Below are 14,751 nucleotides of genomic sequence, written 5' to 3' on the forward strand. Positions count from 1 at the left end.
GCTATTTTATAAATTTACACATCGTATTTTTTTTTTTTTTTTTTTTTTTAGTTTAAGCACAATATAAAATATGTGTATGTGCTTTTAAGTGTATGTTAGAAATTGCAAATTAGAATTGGAATTTAAGTTTATAAGTATAAATTGCAAATTAGAATTGGAAATTTTTAAAAAAAAAAATATTAAGTGTGCCGAAAGTAGCCAGCCAACTCTCGTAAAATTGACAGATACAAAAAAGAGCCCACCACACCAAAGTCATTTGTTTTGCTGTAAAGAAAGAAGCTTAACAACAACAATAACACATTAGCCCACTCTTCTGCTTCTTCTTCTTCGCTCGCCATCTTTTTTTTGTATAGTCAACCATTTTCTTCTCTCTCTCTCTCCAATTCCAAACCTCCGTAAGGTAACCTCTCCTCCGCTTTTCCATGGCTTCCCCACGTCCTCTCTCTCATTTCGTCTTACGAAAGTGTTTATTTAAAAAAAAAAAAAAAAATCTTACTTTTTGATTTTATTTTGTCCGTGATCTGTTTTGCTCGTACCACCCCGGTGAGTGACTTCATCACCGTATACAGATTCTGTGTATATTGGTGTTTTACAATTTCTGGATCTGATCCTCGATCTCTTTTGTCTATGATTCGCTTTCTGAGCTCTTGTGCGTTAGATCCGATTTTAAATGTTATGATTTGATCTGAAAATTTTGTATTATGATTTGAGTTGGATTCATCATCTTGTTTGTTTATCTCTCAATCTTCAAATTACGATTCAATCATCTGATTTAATTCTTTTTACAGAAACGACCTGGAAAAATAAAATAAAGAGATGATCAGTGATCGGTCGGAGTTCCGAGTTCAGATTCGGAGATTAATTGTGGTTATGATCAGAACGATCTACAGATGGATTTGCAATCATCCCTTTCTTCTGGGCTTCGTTGGTTTTTTGTATTTCCTGCATAGATATTGTCCGCTTCTGTTTTCTCCGTTGGTGACTGCATCTCCTGTTTTGGTGTGTACTTTTGTTTTGCTTGGCACGATTTTGAGTTTTGGAGAGCCAAACATTCCTGAGATCGAAAAAGAAGAACCTGAAACTACTACTCTCCACGAGGCTGCTGCTCTTTTTAGAACAGAGGTATCGAGAGATGCTGGTAATGCTAATGCTACTGTTTTTGAGAGAGGTGATAAGAGTTTTACGGTTGAGAGTTTTGTGAGCAAGGAGGAAGACGTAGTAGTTGAGGATGGGAATGATGATGATACGGATAGAGTTGGGGAAAGCTTACTCAGTGAGGTTGAGGACGATGTTCGACCGTTTGATTACAGGCCTTTGGTTGATGAGACTCTTGATGAGGTTAAACGGGATACTCAGGTCAGGTTTGAGGAAAAAGCATTTATTTTGGAGTTGGACAAGAGGGGTGAAAGAGTTGGAATAGACTGATTGACAATGATGGGATGCTTGGTTCGGTTGCAGAACGATCAATCGGTGGATCTTTAGATGATATGGTTGATGATTCGAAGGAAGATCAGTTGGATGTATCTCCAGTTTCACCTTGGAGACCAATGAGACATGAGGAGGATGAGGATGATGATGCGGACCGTGATGACTCGCTGGATTCTGAGTCTGATGGTGCTGAAAGCTCTTCACCTGATGCTTCTATGACTGACATCATCCCGATGCTTGACGAGCTTCACCCGCTTTTACACTCAGATGCCCCAGCTCGTGGTATCGCAGATGGTGAAGGATCAGATGCATCTTCAGAGGGGCCACACAGGAGTAGTAGTGATGAAGGGATGGAGTCTGATGTTGACAGTGAAAGTCAAGGAGAAGAAGGCGACAACGAGAATGATGAGGAGGACGAGGATGATGAAGAAGAAGAAGAAGACGAGGAAGAAGAGGTAGAGAAAAAGAAGGAAGATAAGGACGATGAAAGTAAATCAGCAATCAAATGGACAGAGGCTGACCAAAAAAATGTTATGGATCTAGGAAGTCTTGAACTTGAAAGAAACCAACGGTTGGAGAATCTTATTGCCAGGAGAAGGGCTCGCCACAACATGAGACTGATGGCAGAGAGAAATCTTATTGATTTTGACAGTGCTGATATTCCCTTTAATATGCCGCCCATCTCAACTGCAAGGCAGAATCCGTTTGATGCTCCGTATGATTCCTATGACGATATGGGATTACCACCTATCCCTGGATCTGCCCCGTCCATCATGTTTGCGAGGAGAAACCCATTTGATCTTCCATATGAGCCAAATGAAGAAAAGCCAGACCTCAAGGGTGACGGTTTCCAGGAAGAGTTTTCTTCTCAACAACCAAAGGATGCAGTGTTCAGAAGACATGAAAGTTTCAGTGTGGGCCCATCGATGCTTGGAGGTCCCAGGCATGATAGGCTACGACCCTTTTTTGTGCTAGAAAGATTAGCAAATGAGGGATCGAGCTACTATCCATTTGAAAGGCAGCTCAGTGAAGTTAGTGAGTCAAAATTAAGTTCTGTTCCTGATACTGAATCTGTGTGCACAGTACTGGAGGATGACGAAAAGAAGGTGGATGCTGATCGAGAAACCGAAATCGCTAAAGATGATGTGGCTTCTGACAATGATGAAGAAAAAAGCCATTCAGCTTCTGATCATGATGAAGAAAAAAGCCATTCAGCTTCTGATCATGATGAAGAAAAAATCCATTCAGCTTCTGATCATGATGAAGAAAAAATCCATTCAGAAAAAAGCCACTCGTCTGAAGATTCTGACTTCGATGAACAAGCTGATAGCAGGAATCTTCATCATGATGTGGCTGAGATAATACTGGGACGTGCAGAAACACACCAAGATCAATCAAACATAATGGAAGGAGAAACTTCTGATAAGAGAAAACTTGATGAAGAGGAGTCCAGTGATAGTGATTCATCTTTATCAGAGAAAGAAGAAAAGATACCGGATATTAGTGAAGATGAAGCAATGTCGATTTCGGAGCGGAAAGTTGATCTTCATGAAGAATCAGGTGCTTCTTCCAATCCTTCTTTTGGAGAATTAGAAGTCCATGAGGTAAGGGGGATGGAGGATGATTATCACCATGATGGACCTCGTGCTGAAGAATCTTTCATTACTGCACATCCCTCGCTTGATGAGTCTGCATTCCAAGCTCTTTGTGGTTTGGTGGACGGCCACCACGAAGAACCTGTTTACGATTCGAGTCCTCCCTCAGGCAGTAGATTCCCATCATTTTCTTCTGTATCATCTGATTACAAACCAGAACTACCTGGAAAGAATGGGGAAGAAGTAGAAGAAAATGAAGAACGTGAAGTTTATTCTGAAAGTATAGGTCATGTGGAAATTCATTCCACTTCTGGTGAGACTGAAACAAGTACAAGGGAAGTAGGAGAGACTAGCACACATGTTACAGGAGAGGTTGGAATTGATGGTCAAAATAACTCAACTGTTTCAGGGTCTGAATTTGAGGATGCCATTCTTGATCCATCTTCTCTGACTTTTAATATGAACGAGAATGCTGATCACCAGGAGGATGATCCTTTATCTGTGTCTAGTCAAGTTGACCTGGAAGAGCTGCATGAAGATGTGAGAGAGGCTGTAGATACCAGAACGCAAGATGTTAGTGCATCTTTGGTGGAATCTGTTTCTCCTACAGAAGAGGAAGTAGTATCTACAGGGATGGTTGAACAACATCTCCCAATTGAGAATACATGTTCACCTTTAGGATCTGGTGATACGAGGGAGCATGTGGCAACACTGGAAGAATCACCTGATGTGGTACATGACATAGCTGAAACTTCTGTAAACAGGTCAGTAGCTGAAGAGATAGTGCGCGAGGAAGAACAAGCAGGGAAACAAAAAGATGAAGCCAGTCCTCAAACATTCAACGCAGACATCCCAATAGACAGCTATGCCACTTTGTCTTCTGGAGCAGTTGAGTATGTTGAGACACATTCATTTAATGACGAAGATGTTCTGCAATTGGAACAGGAACCAGTTCAGTCATCAATTCCTGATACAGAGGAAGAAACTCACCCTGACCAAACAATGGATATCGAAGTAGACTCTGTAAATGCCAGTGCCCAAAATGTGGGATCTGAAGAAACAACTCCATCTGAGTCAGATAGAGAACTGACCTGGTCAGATAAATCTGTGGTAGAACAGTCATCTCTTGAACCTGGTGAAGATGAAGTAAGTCAACTTACTTATTTTCTCTCATAGATACACATCATTACAACACTTTTCGAATGAGTATAATATATTATTTTCTGCTGCTATCGTCTAAGTTTAAGATAGTCTATGTGATATACTTAACTTCACAACATACTGAATAATAGAGGGAATATACGGTTTCAATTACTTCATGATTCATTGATTCATGTGCAACAACATACTTTCTTCTTATTGGATAATGGTATGTTATCTAGATTTGTGGTTTCGTAGCTGGAACTGGAAATAACAACAGGCTGATACCTCCAAAACTTTTGGACTTTTTTGCTCTTTCTACAATATGTTAATCAAGAGATCTGTTTCTTACTGTGCTGCGTTATTGCAGGTACCAACTCGTGCAGGTAGTGTTGTCTTTTCCCGCAACATCACCTTCCATGAGTATCACGATGCTCCTGAAGATACAGAGGAGTTATCTTGTTTGACGTCTGATGCATCCTCATCTCCAGCAGAATCTCCTGAGTACACGACACCTATGGTTGGTGAAGGCTCAAGGGCAGAGTTCTTTCGAGATGGTGTTTATGAGGAGCTTGACTATGTGGTGGAACGATTAGATCAGCTTCCAGACTTGCATGCAATACCTGAAAGTCCTCCTGAAGTTATCACTGAAGAGGCAGACGAGATCAAAGAGATTGATGAAGGATTATTATCTGAACTTGATACGATTGGAGACTTTAGTATTAAGGAAGTTGTGACAGATTCTGAACCGGGGCCATCTTCAGTAGGACCAGACACTGCCAACGAATTGACCGAAGCTCTGCCTGTTCTTGAAGCGAGATCGGTTGAAGACATAGATTCTGCTTTCCAGCAGATCCATGAAGGATCTGAGGTTGAGGATGTTATTCTTCCAAGCGCCGTTCAAGATCAGTTGGCTCAAGAAAATTATGGAAATTCGACAGAGACCAATTCAGATTTAGTAGTTGTGGAGGCTACATCGAAGGAAGATCTAGATACTGCTATGAATCAGTCTGTTGTAGAAAGCATGGGCGTGCAAATAAAGTCACCTGAATCAAATGGTGGGTCTGGAGAAACCAAGTGTGCAGTTGAAACCGAACCATCAGAGTCCTTGGTTAAAGAAAGATCTCTTGATGATACAGCTGTTCCTCTGAACAACACACCCGAAAAAGAAGAAGAAAAAGAAGAGGAAAGTAGACCAAAAGAGATAACCACATCTGACGTCTTGCCTGTTGAAACTCGATCCCTGGAGGAAATTCCCAAGCCTTCTGAACCAAAAGCGGAGATGTCAATGGAAGTGATCTCTGAAAGAGTGGTGATTCCCACAGAAGCCGCTGGTCCTAGTAATGTAACGCCAAGTGATGAAGTTGTGATAACCACATCTGACGTCTTGCCTGTTGAAACTCGATCCCTGGAGGAAATTCCCAAGCCTTCTGAACCAAAAGCGGAGATGCCAATGGAAGTAATCTCTGAAAGAGTGGTGATTCCCACAGAAGCCGCTGGTCCTAGTAATGTAACACCAAGTGATGAAGTTGTGATAACCACATCTGACGTCTTGCCTGTTGAAACTCGATCCCTGGAGGAAATTCCCAAGCCTTCTGAACCAAAAGCGGAGATGCCAATGGAAGTAATCTCTGAAAGAGTGGTGATTCCCACTGAAGCCGCTGGTCCTAGTAATGTAACACCAAGTGATGAAGTTGTGACCGAGGAAGCGAAAGGTGAGACTGAGAGCAAAGCAGATGCGAATTTACAGGGTCCTGAGTCCAAAGAAACCCCAGCGAAATTGGAGGAAAACATTGCAGAGCAAAAAAGGAAAGAAGGAGAAGAAGAAGAGTAAGTCCAATTCTTCAAGCTCGAGCACAAGCTCAAGGTCTAGTTCGAGTGACTCAGACTGAAAAATCGAAGGGTAATACATCTCAACTCAAGTAAATATATCTTTGTGACATGGTAATGATAGGGCACTTCTGGAGTTTTGTGTTTTTCATTAGACTGTGTGCTCTGTTTTAAAAGGGGCAAGAAGAAAGCCGCTAATCATATTTTTGTGTACCAAGTTTTCTCCTTTGTGTTGGTTTTTTGTTTGTCTGTGTTCCCTTTTTCTCTTCTTTCCAGCTTTCATATTTATTGATTCGATTGATTTGTATCTCTTGAAACTATTTTGAAGTTTTTCAGGGTTTTTGGTTTGTGACTTCAAATATTTTCTCCTCTGTTTTTTTGGGGTGGGGTTTGTTCTAAATTATTTTTGTATTGGAATTTGAGAAATGTGAAGTGTACTGCCGTTTGGGTTTTCCTATGAGCTTTGTAAAATAAATGGACTCTATCTGCGACGGTAATGCTGTTGAACTGACTATATTTTTTTGGTGGTTCCATATTCAGTTGTAAATCTATTATTTACTAGGAAGCATTATTGCCTTGTGTTTGAGATTTTTACGTAAATAGAACTTTTGAGTCTAGATATATTCATATATAATCATCAACAACTTTTTGATTCACAGCAGAATGTGTGCGTGTATAGCTTTGATTAATTCACATGTCTAAAAGCATGCCTTTTCATAGTTTAATCATAAAGTTTTTATAAGGCAGCAATATGAAGAATACTTTTGGATCTTGTGATTCGTGTATTAAAACGATTTAAAGGTACTACATGATTTACCAAACTTAAGCTGGCCAGAAAAAAAGTTGGTAAACACGTATTTTATTGATCCAATCAATAATTCGTTATACTAATACAATTGATACGATTTAGTTCAGTAGTTTAGTTCTTTAAAGTGTTTTCTTTTTTGAACGTTTGGATTGTTAAAAAAAAAAACGTAATTCTGTCTGTCGGACACCAAGTAATATTAAAAAAAGTGGAAGTATCACTTTCACTTTCAATAAATGGCTGTGTGATTATCTTTATTAGTGTGTGTACATACTTAGATCTACATCCACCGACAACTCAGTCTCGAGGAAGCATATGCAACTGTCCTGCAGACTTAAAGTCCTATGTAATTAATTCTTGTTCAAATTTATTTCTTGTGATTACCGGTTTTGAAAGTTTTAACTTACACAAATCATCAAACATACTATATACTATATAGGGAATTTAGTCTAATCTACCACATTTAATATAAAATTTTCCAATTCTACCACAATCATAAACTCCTTTTCTATTCTACCACAAGTGGCATTACAAATGTTGAAAATACCCTTATGGTACTGTAGCGCTGAACAAAAGAAAAATCATGTTTGATTTTTTATGGGTAGACAAGTTCCGATTTGTTGAGGCTGTAGACAAAAACTATTTCTGTAGACAAGTTGAACATATAGATAACTTATCAAATTCATTGAGATAGACAAGTTCCAATTTATTGGGTCAATGGACAAGTCGTGAAACTAGTACTATACAGGTATAACTTGTCCACAAACAACAAAACCAACTTGTCTATAAACAATAAAACCAACTTGTCTACCAAAAAAGAGAAGAGATTTGGTCCACAGGAACTGGTTGGATTGTGGACAACGTCTTTCATAGATGTATCATTAGATCTGGTCCATCTCCTTCGGCTTCAATGAAGATTCACGGCCATTGAAGATTGTCGGTGGCAACAGCAACAACAACAACAACGCTAAACCATCGGCGAATAAGCCTCCGACGGGACAATAGCCGCCCTTTCTTTAGGTATAGCAGCGGCGGAGGCCGGAGCAGTTATAGGAGCTTCAACGTTTCTCACTTGAGCATTCTCTTCCTTCTTCTTTCTCTTTCTACATAGACAGAACACAATCAGGAGAAGCAACAACAAACCAACAACACATTCGATTACGATTCCGGCAATAGCTCCCGCGGATAACTTGTCGCTATCTTTTTTCTCCGGCGGCGGATTGGGTTCTTGAGCAGCGTCACCATCACAAAGATTCGAAGAAACATTGAATTGCTGAAGAGGAGATACAAATAACGGAGAAGAACAAAGTTTTTTTTATTAATAACAAAACAATGGTCATTGTTTGTAAGGCTATAATGGTCATTGTGAAAAACACTTGTGGTAGTCCTTGAAAGAGATTTTCAAATGTGGTACATTGGAAAAAACGAGTTTCCAATATGGTAGACTCGTTAAAAATCTCTACTATATACTTGTTTATAATTATCCATTCTATGTTACATTAAGCATTTTTTTTTTTTGGTTTAATCGGTTTCATAGAAGCATTTCGCTGACGCCGACTTTTTAAAAGCAAAACTTCAAATTTTGTTGACTAATTTGGTTTTGTTAGCAGTAACGTCTTATTGATCAATTCCTTTTAAACTCGAAATTGACCTACACTATTTCCCATACAAAAAGGAGGAAGATACTCCAAAATTAGTTGTGGAAGTGGTTGAAGCTGAAGACAATTTTATATTCCAAGCTTAAGAATATTCCTGTTGATTTCGCAAAAGAGCTTATATAGAATTCAGAATTGATGATAATCACTACGTGAAACACATATATAGTTACCAAACTTTACCTTAAGGATTTAAGAAGAAACACAAAAAAGTATGAAGTTGATAAAGGTCAAGAATCAAAGTTTGGTAGCCAAATTTTATCAGCAAAACAAAAAAGATTAAGACCATTCATCCATCGCGTATACTCAATACACCGTGGGTCCGTAAACCTCTGTTTCTTTACCTACTCTAACTCTATTTACCTGAAAAATGTTACCACTTGTGTGTGTTTTTTAGTTTTTACCAAATCTGACACAACAATGGGGACTAATGGCCAGACAAGATCGTCCACACCGGTTCAAGTAAAAAAAACTTGTGTGTTTACTGATTTGGCTACCAGCACAATATTCGAGTTTCTATTAGTATATTCTTTCTTCAAATAGTAGTAGATAGATGTATATAATTGATATAGTCAAAACGCTGCGGAACAGGCCCTTAATAAACGATGTCGTATAATATGTAATAGAACTGTGAAAAAAAAAAAAATAAGAGTGAATCTTCACCAACCTCCGTGGGTCCCATTGCCACCCACTCACTAATCTATCCCACGTATACACCAACTCCTCTTCACGTTTTTAATCCTCTTTTTAAATTATTTTAATCTCTTAATTCACTTTATTTATTTATATTTATGCGTTAATTAAATGATTAAACATTTATAATCCTTATTCATTTTTTAACCTCCGAAAAATCTAATAGACATTTTCAGTTAAGATATTTTCGTCAGTTAATCAAGATTTTATTTATAAATATTTTCTTTGATTTTGAAAAAAAATAAAATTTCTTTGATGTTTTAAAAACTAAAAATACATACCCAACTAAAATTCGTTTTTAAAAAAAAAAATGTTATAAATAAGTTCATAAATCAATCCAATAAAAAAGTTAGGAAAGCATTTCGTAATTTAATTATTCAATAAAGATGGAAGTATTGATTTCAAGTTTTAAAAAATTAAAAATATGATATATTTTCTATCTTCTTAGATCTACTAATAGTACCTGTTTGAAAAAAAAGATCTACTAATAATACCCACAAATGATTATTTCTACATTTGTGAGAAATACTGTACTCAAAATTGACAATTAAGAAGAAAAAAAATATTTCCTACTACAACAATACTCAACTTTTTGTCGAAAAATAAATAGTAGTATCAATTTCAGAAAAAAATACACATAGGCCAATAAATAATAAATGGAAATTAAATATAATAATAATAAAATACCGAAAATATCACACCACCAGATCTACACATATTTTTATTTTCCTTTTTTTTTTTTATTATTATTTTTTTTACACAGAGAGAGAGGCCAACGATCTATCATTTTGGAGAGTGTGTGTTGTGTTTTTGGCTATAAATAAACACACACAGCCCACTCTTCTTCCTCGCTCTCTCTTTCGCCTTCTCCTCTTAGCCAACCCTTTTTTCTCCGATTCTTCCTCCGTGAGGTACGTCTCCGAGTTTCTTTGGCTTCCCTACGTCTCTCTTATTTAGTTTCTTTTCTCTGTTCGTTTCATTTTCGTCTCCTCGTTAGTGATTCGTTTCTATCTCGTTTTTTTTTTTTTTTTTTCTTTTTGATTCCGCGATCTGTTTCGTTCGTAGTTTATATACCGAGATCTGATCGGTGAGTGAGTTCATTGGACTCAGATCTGGCTATTTCATGTTGTTCGATTTGTAGATCTGGATCTGATTACGATCTGTTGTCATCTTTTGAAAATGATTCGTGTTTTCTCTGTTCTTATAAGTTAGATCTGATTTAAATCATCTCGTATCGATAAAAATGTCGCATGTGAATCTGATCTGAAATTTTTCGATTCTACTCTCAAGTGTAGTGGACTCATCTTTGTTTATCTCAATCATTGAACCGACAAAAAAAGCTGCATAAACTTTTTTTTATATACACGTGAATTGTAATTCTATCAGTTTCGTTTCGTGCTTTACGGCTTTCTTGGAGTTTGTGAATTTATTATTTAATAATTAAACAAGTTAAACGTATTATTATATGATATTAATCTTTTTTGATTTGGTGTTTGTGTAAATGCAGTTAAAAAGTAAATCAAAATGGCTTCACACATTGTTGGATACCCACGTATGGGCCCTAAGAGAGAGCTCAAGTTCGCTTTGGAGTCTTTCTGGGATGGCAAGAGCACCGCTGAGGATCTTCAGAAGGTGTCGGCTGATCTCAGGTCTGCCATCTGGAAACAGATGTCTGAGGCTGGGACTAAGTTTATCCCAAGCAACACCTTTGCTCACTACGACCAGGTTCTTGACACCACCGCCATGCTTGGTGCTGTCCCACCAAGGTATGGATACACCAGTGGTGAGATCGGGCTTGATGTTTACTTCTCCATGGCCAGAGGAAATGCCTCTGTTCCCGCTATGGAAATGACCAAGTGGTTTGACACCAACTAGTGAGTCTCCACCGCTCTGTTCTCTTGCATTGACATTGCCTTTTTTTTTTTTTGAGTTTGTGTACTAATGTAATATTGCTTTTGTTGATGCAGCCATTACATCGTCCCTGAGTTGGGCCCTGAGGTCAACTTCACTTACGCTTCCCACAAGGCCGTAAATGAGTACAAGGAGGCCAAGGCAGTACGTATCTTTCTTTACTATTTATCTATTTCGTAGGCAATGACTGTCCGCTAGATGATTAATTATTAGAGATCATAGGCATTGAGGATTTAGTGTTTTAGCTTAGATTTATTGAGCCGTGTTTCACTGAATATATGCTGATATGTTAGTTGATATAAAAGTTGTTACAAATTCATCTGTCTCTGATAGTCTTATGTATACCTAAAGTAGTTTTTGTTTTCCTGCTATTTTAAAAATTCTAGTCTGATATACTTGATTTTTTTGCAGCTTGGTGTTGACACCGTCCCTGTACTTGTTGGTCCAGTCTCTTACTTGTTGCTTTCCAAGGCTGCCAAGGGTGTTGACAAGTCATTTGATCTCCTTTCCCTTCTCCCAAAAGTCCTCGCCGTCTACAAGTAAGAAATCACTTTGTTATTTCTTTTTAGTGTGCCATCCATATCCTTGATGTTATGAATGATCCTCTAAATGACATTGATATGATGTCTTTAATTTGTGTACAGGGAAGTGATTTCTGAGCTTAAGGCAGCTGGTGCCACCTGGATTCAGCTTGACGAGCCTGTCCTTGTTATGGATCTTGAGGGCCACAAACTCGAGGCCTTTACCGCTGCCTACGCTGAACTCGAATCAACTCTTTCTGGTTTGAATGTTCTTGTGGAGACCTACTTCGCTGATATCCCTGCTGAGGCATACAAGACCCTAACTTCGTTGAAGGGTGTGACTGCCTTTGGATTTGATTTGATTCGTGGCACCAAGACCCTTGATTTGGTCAAGGCTGGTTTCCCCGAGGGAAAATACCTCTTTGCTGGTGTTGTTGACGGAAGGAACATCTGGGCCAATGACTTTGCTGCGTCTCTAAGCACCTTGGAGGCACTTGAGGGCATTGTTGGTAAAGGTAATACGTTCTTTCAGAATCATCTGCCTTTTACCCGACACTATTGGGGAGTACTGAAAAACAAATAATTGAATTGTTTATCTGATATCTTTTTGTATTTATGCAGACAAGCTTGTGGTCTCAACCTCCTGCTCCCTACTCCACACCGCTGTTGACCTTATCAACGAGACTAAGCTTGATGATGAAATCAAGTCATGGATGGCGTTTGCTGCCCAGAAGGTCGTTGAAGTAAATGCATTGGCCAAGGCTTTGGCTGGTCACAAGGATGAGGTATTCTTTGCACCCACATGCTTCTCTTTCAGTGGACTGTTGAATTATCTGTAGAAATTATTTTGAAAACACTAGAAATCTAATATTTCTCTTCTTTCAGGCCCTTTTCTCTGCCAATGCTGCGGCTTTGGCTTCAAGGAGGTCTTCCCCAAGAGTCACCAACGAGGGTGTACAGAAGGCTGTAAGTTTGATGTCAAACCTACACTGTTCTCATTCAGTGATTTAATTTTTCTAATCTTATATTGATTGTGATTCTTGTTATCTCAGGCTGCTGCTCTGAAGGGATCTGACCACCGTCGTGCGACTAATGTTAGTTCTAGACTAGATGCTCAGCAGAAGAAGCTCAACCTCCCAATCCTACCAACCACAACCATTGGATCCTTCCCACAGACCGTAGAGCTCAGGAGAGTTCGTCGTGAGTACAAGGCGAAAAAGTTAGTCTCCTAAATTCAATTCTTGGTCAAACGTGTCACACATTTCCTTAAATTCTTGTTGATGCTTATGGTTTCTGTAATTTTTCGTTTACTAGGGTCTCTGAGGAGGACTACGTCAAGGCCATCACGGAAGAGATCAAGAAAGTTGTTGACCTCCAAGAGGAACTTGACATCGATGTTCTTGTCCACGGAGAGCCAGAGGTGAGAATCTTCAAATCATTCTACGTTATTGCCTGTGCCCTTGAAGTGGTGGGAATGTACAAAAGTTAGTTCTTGTATTTACTGTTTCTGATGCGACATGTTTTCACAATTTGTAGAGAAACGACATGGTTGAGTACTTTGGGGAGCAGTTGTCTGGTTTTGCCTTTACTGCAAACGGATGGGTACAATCTTATGGATCTCGCTGTGTCAAGCCACCAGTTATCTACGGTGATGTGAGCCGTCCCAAGGCAATGACTGTCTTCTGGTCTGCATTGGCTCAGAGCATGACCTCTCGCCCAATGAAGGGTATGCTTACCGGCCCCGTCACCATTCTTAACTGGTCCTTTGTCAGAAACGACCAGCCCAGGTACGTAAAATTACTATAATGTGAAACAAGCATAGCTACCAAAAAAAAGAGAAGAAAATGGCTAAGACATGCTTGGAAACTTTGTAGGCACGAAACCTGTTACCAGATCGCTTTGGCCATCAAGGACGAAGTCGAGGATCTTGAGAAGGGTGGAATCGGTGTCATTCAGATTGATGAGGCTGCACTTAGAGAAGGACTTCCACTCAGGAAATCCGAGCACGCTTTCTACTTGGACTGGGCTGTTCACTCCTTCAGAATTACCAACTGTGGAGTCCAAGACAGCACCCAGGTTTGCTTAAAAAAACAATATACCTAGTCTCACGTAGCGTAATGCTTTCATGGATTGCTCATAACTTGTGTTCTTCTGGTGGTGTTTTTTTTTTGGCAGATCCACACTCACATGTGCTACTCCCACTTCAATGACATCATACACTCCATCATCGACATGGACGCTGATGTTATCACCATTGAGAACTCCCGATCTGATGAGAAGCTTCTCTCTGTGTTCCGTGAGGGAGTGAAGTACGGTGCTGGAATCGGTCCAGGAGTGTACGACATCCACTCTCCAAGAATACCATCTTCAGAGGAAATCGCAGACAGGGTGAACAAGATGCTTGCTGTCCTAGAGCAGAACATCCTTTGGGTTAACCCTGACTGTGGTCTTAAGACCCGTAAGTACACCGAGGTTAAGCCCGCCCTCAAGAACATGGTTGATGCCGCCAAGCTTATCCGTTCCCAGCTCGCCAGTGCCAAGTGAAGAAAAGTTTGATTTGAACGTTTTTTCCTCTTTCTCTATAAAATGGTTGTGTTTTGTTTGGTTTTTAATAACTTTCTTAAAAAGAATATTTTAGAAGTTAGATTATGATGCATATGGTTTTTTCCTTCTCGTTGAGAGAGAGAGAGAGGATATAGCATCCTTTGGGATTTGCTGCAATGTTTGTGATTTTCTTTTTTTTGTCTCCTATATATTTCTTTGATGGAATGTCTTTTTTCTAAAGTCTCTTGAAAAGGAATAAGAGGATTTATTCTTATACAAATATTTCTGTTTGCGTCTTCTAAATTTGTGTACGCTACTGAAACAATTTGGGAATTTTGATCGTAGGAAAGTAAGAAAATATTGGTCTGAAAGAAACGGCCACTCTCAGTACTGCCACCTTTTTAGGTCACAGTCCACAAATATTCTCCGTTAACCTGACGTCAAACATTTTGGGCGCGTGGATTTCTTTTTACTTCTTCATCCAACGCAATCAGTGTAGCCGCTTTGTAGCCTGTTTGTAATTGTATTACTATTCTATGTGGCTCTTGTATCAAGATTTTTTTTTGTTTTCTGCAAGTTGCTTTATTGCGTTGGTCAAAAAAAATAAAATCTAGTAATTGCCCCCACAA

General features: G+C 39.0%; 2 protein-coding genes across 3 annotated transcripts; both read left to right on the forward strand.

The window, feature by feature from the left end:
* The first annotated feature begins 259 nt into the window (after positions 1 to 259).
* On the forward strand, positions 260 to 6,490 carry LOC104770113 (uncharacterized). Its single transcript, XM_087504761.1, is given in 5 exon segments — positions 260 to 400; positions 789 to 1,411; positions 1,414 to 4,169; positions 4,534 to 5,967; positions 5,969 to 6,490. Coding segments are annotated over 4 exon segments (4,872 nt in total). The 5' UTR covers positions 260 to 400; positions 789 to 816; the 3' UTR covers positions 6,056 to 6,490.
* A 3,264-nt stretch (positions 6,491 to 9,754) lies between these two features.
* LOC104770114 (5-methyltetrahydropteroyltriglutamate--homocysteine methyltransferase 1) lies at positions 9,755 to 14,402 on the forward strand. 2 transcript variants are annotated; one of them, XM_010494468.2, is made up of 12 exons: positions 9,755 to 10,057; positions 10,654 to 11,020; positions 11,114 to 11,201; positions 11,469 to 11,596; positions 11,702 to 12,093; positions 12,200 to 12,363; positions 12,464 to 12,544; positions 12,631 to 12,797; positions 12,893 to 12,998; positions 13,115 to 13,365; positions 13,453 to 13,654; positions 13,754 to 14,402. In XM_010494468.2, the coding sequence occupies exons 2-12, from the start codon at positions 10,671 to 10,673 to the stop codon at positions 14,120 to 14,122; spliced, it is 2,298 nt and encodes a 765-aa protein (XP_010492770.1). In that variant the 5' UTR covers positions 9,755 to 10,057; positions 10,654 to 10,670; the 3' UTR covers positions 14,123 to 14,402. The 2 variants fall into 2 exon arrangements, with proteins under 2 accessions (XP_010492770.1, XP_087360891.1); XM_087504765.1 differs by having other exon boundaries at positions 9,944 to 10,233.
* Positions 14,403 to 14,751: the final 349 nt, after the last annotated feature.

The sequence above is a fragment of the Camelina sativa genome, chromosome 20 (assembly GCF_030686135.1).
Source record: "Camelina sativa cultivar CO46 ecotype springtype chromosome 20, ASM3068613v1".
Lineage (NCBI taxonomy): Eukaryota > Viridiplantae > Streptophyta > Magnoliopsida > Brassicales > Brassicaceae > Camelina > Camelina sativa.

Excerpts from the sequence above, each read along its gene's own strand:
- LOC104770114 (XM_010494468.2), top strand. The coding sequence starts at position 10,671 with ATGGCTTCACACATTGTTGGATACCCACGTATGGGCCCTAAGAGAGAG. Across the intron at positions 12,798-12,892 it reads CGTGAGTACAAGGCGAAAAA|GGTCTCTGAGGAGGACTACG; the intron begins GTTAGTCTCCTA and ends TTCGTTTACTAG. Across the intron at positions 13,366-13,452 it reads GTCAGAAACGACCAGCCCAG|GCACGAAACCTGTTACCAGA; the intron begins GTACGTAAAATT and ends GAAACTTTGTAG.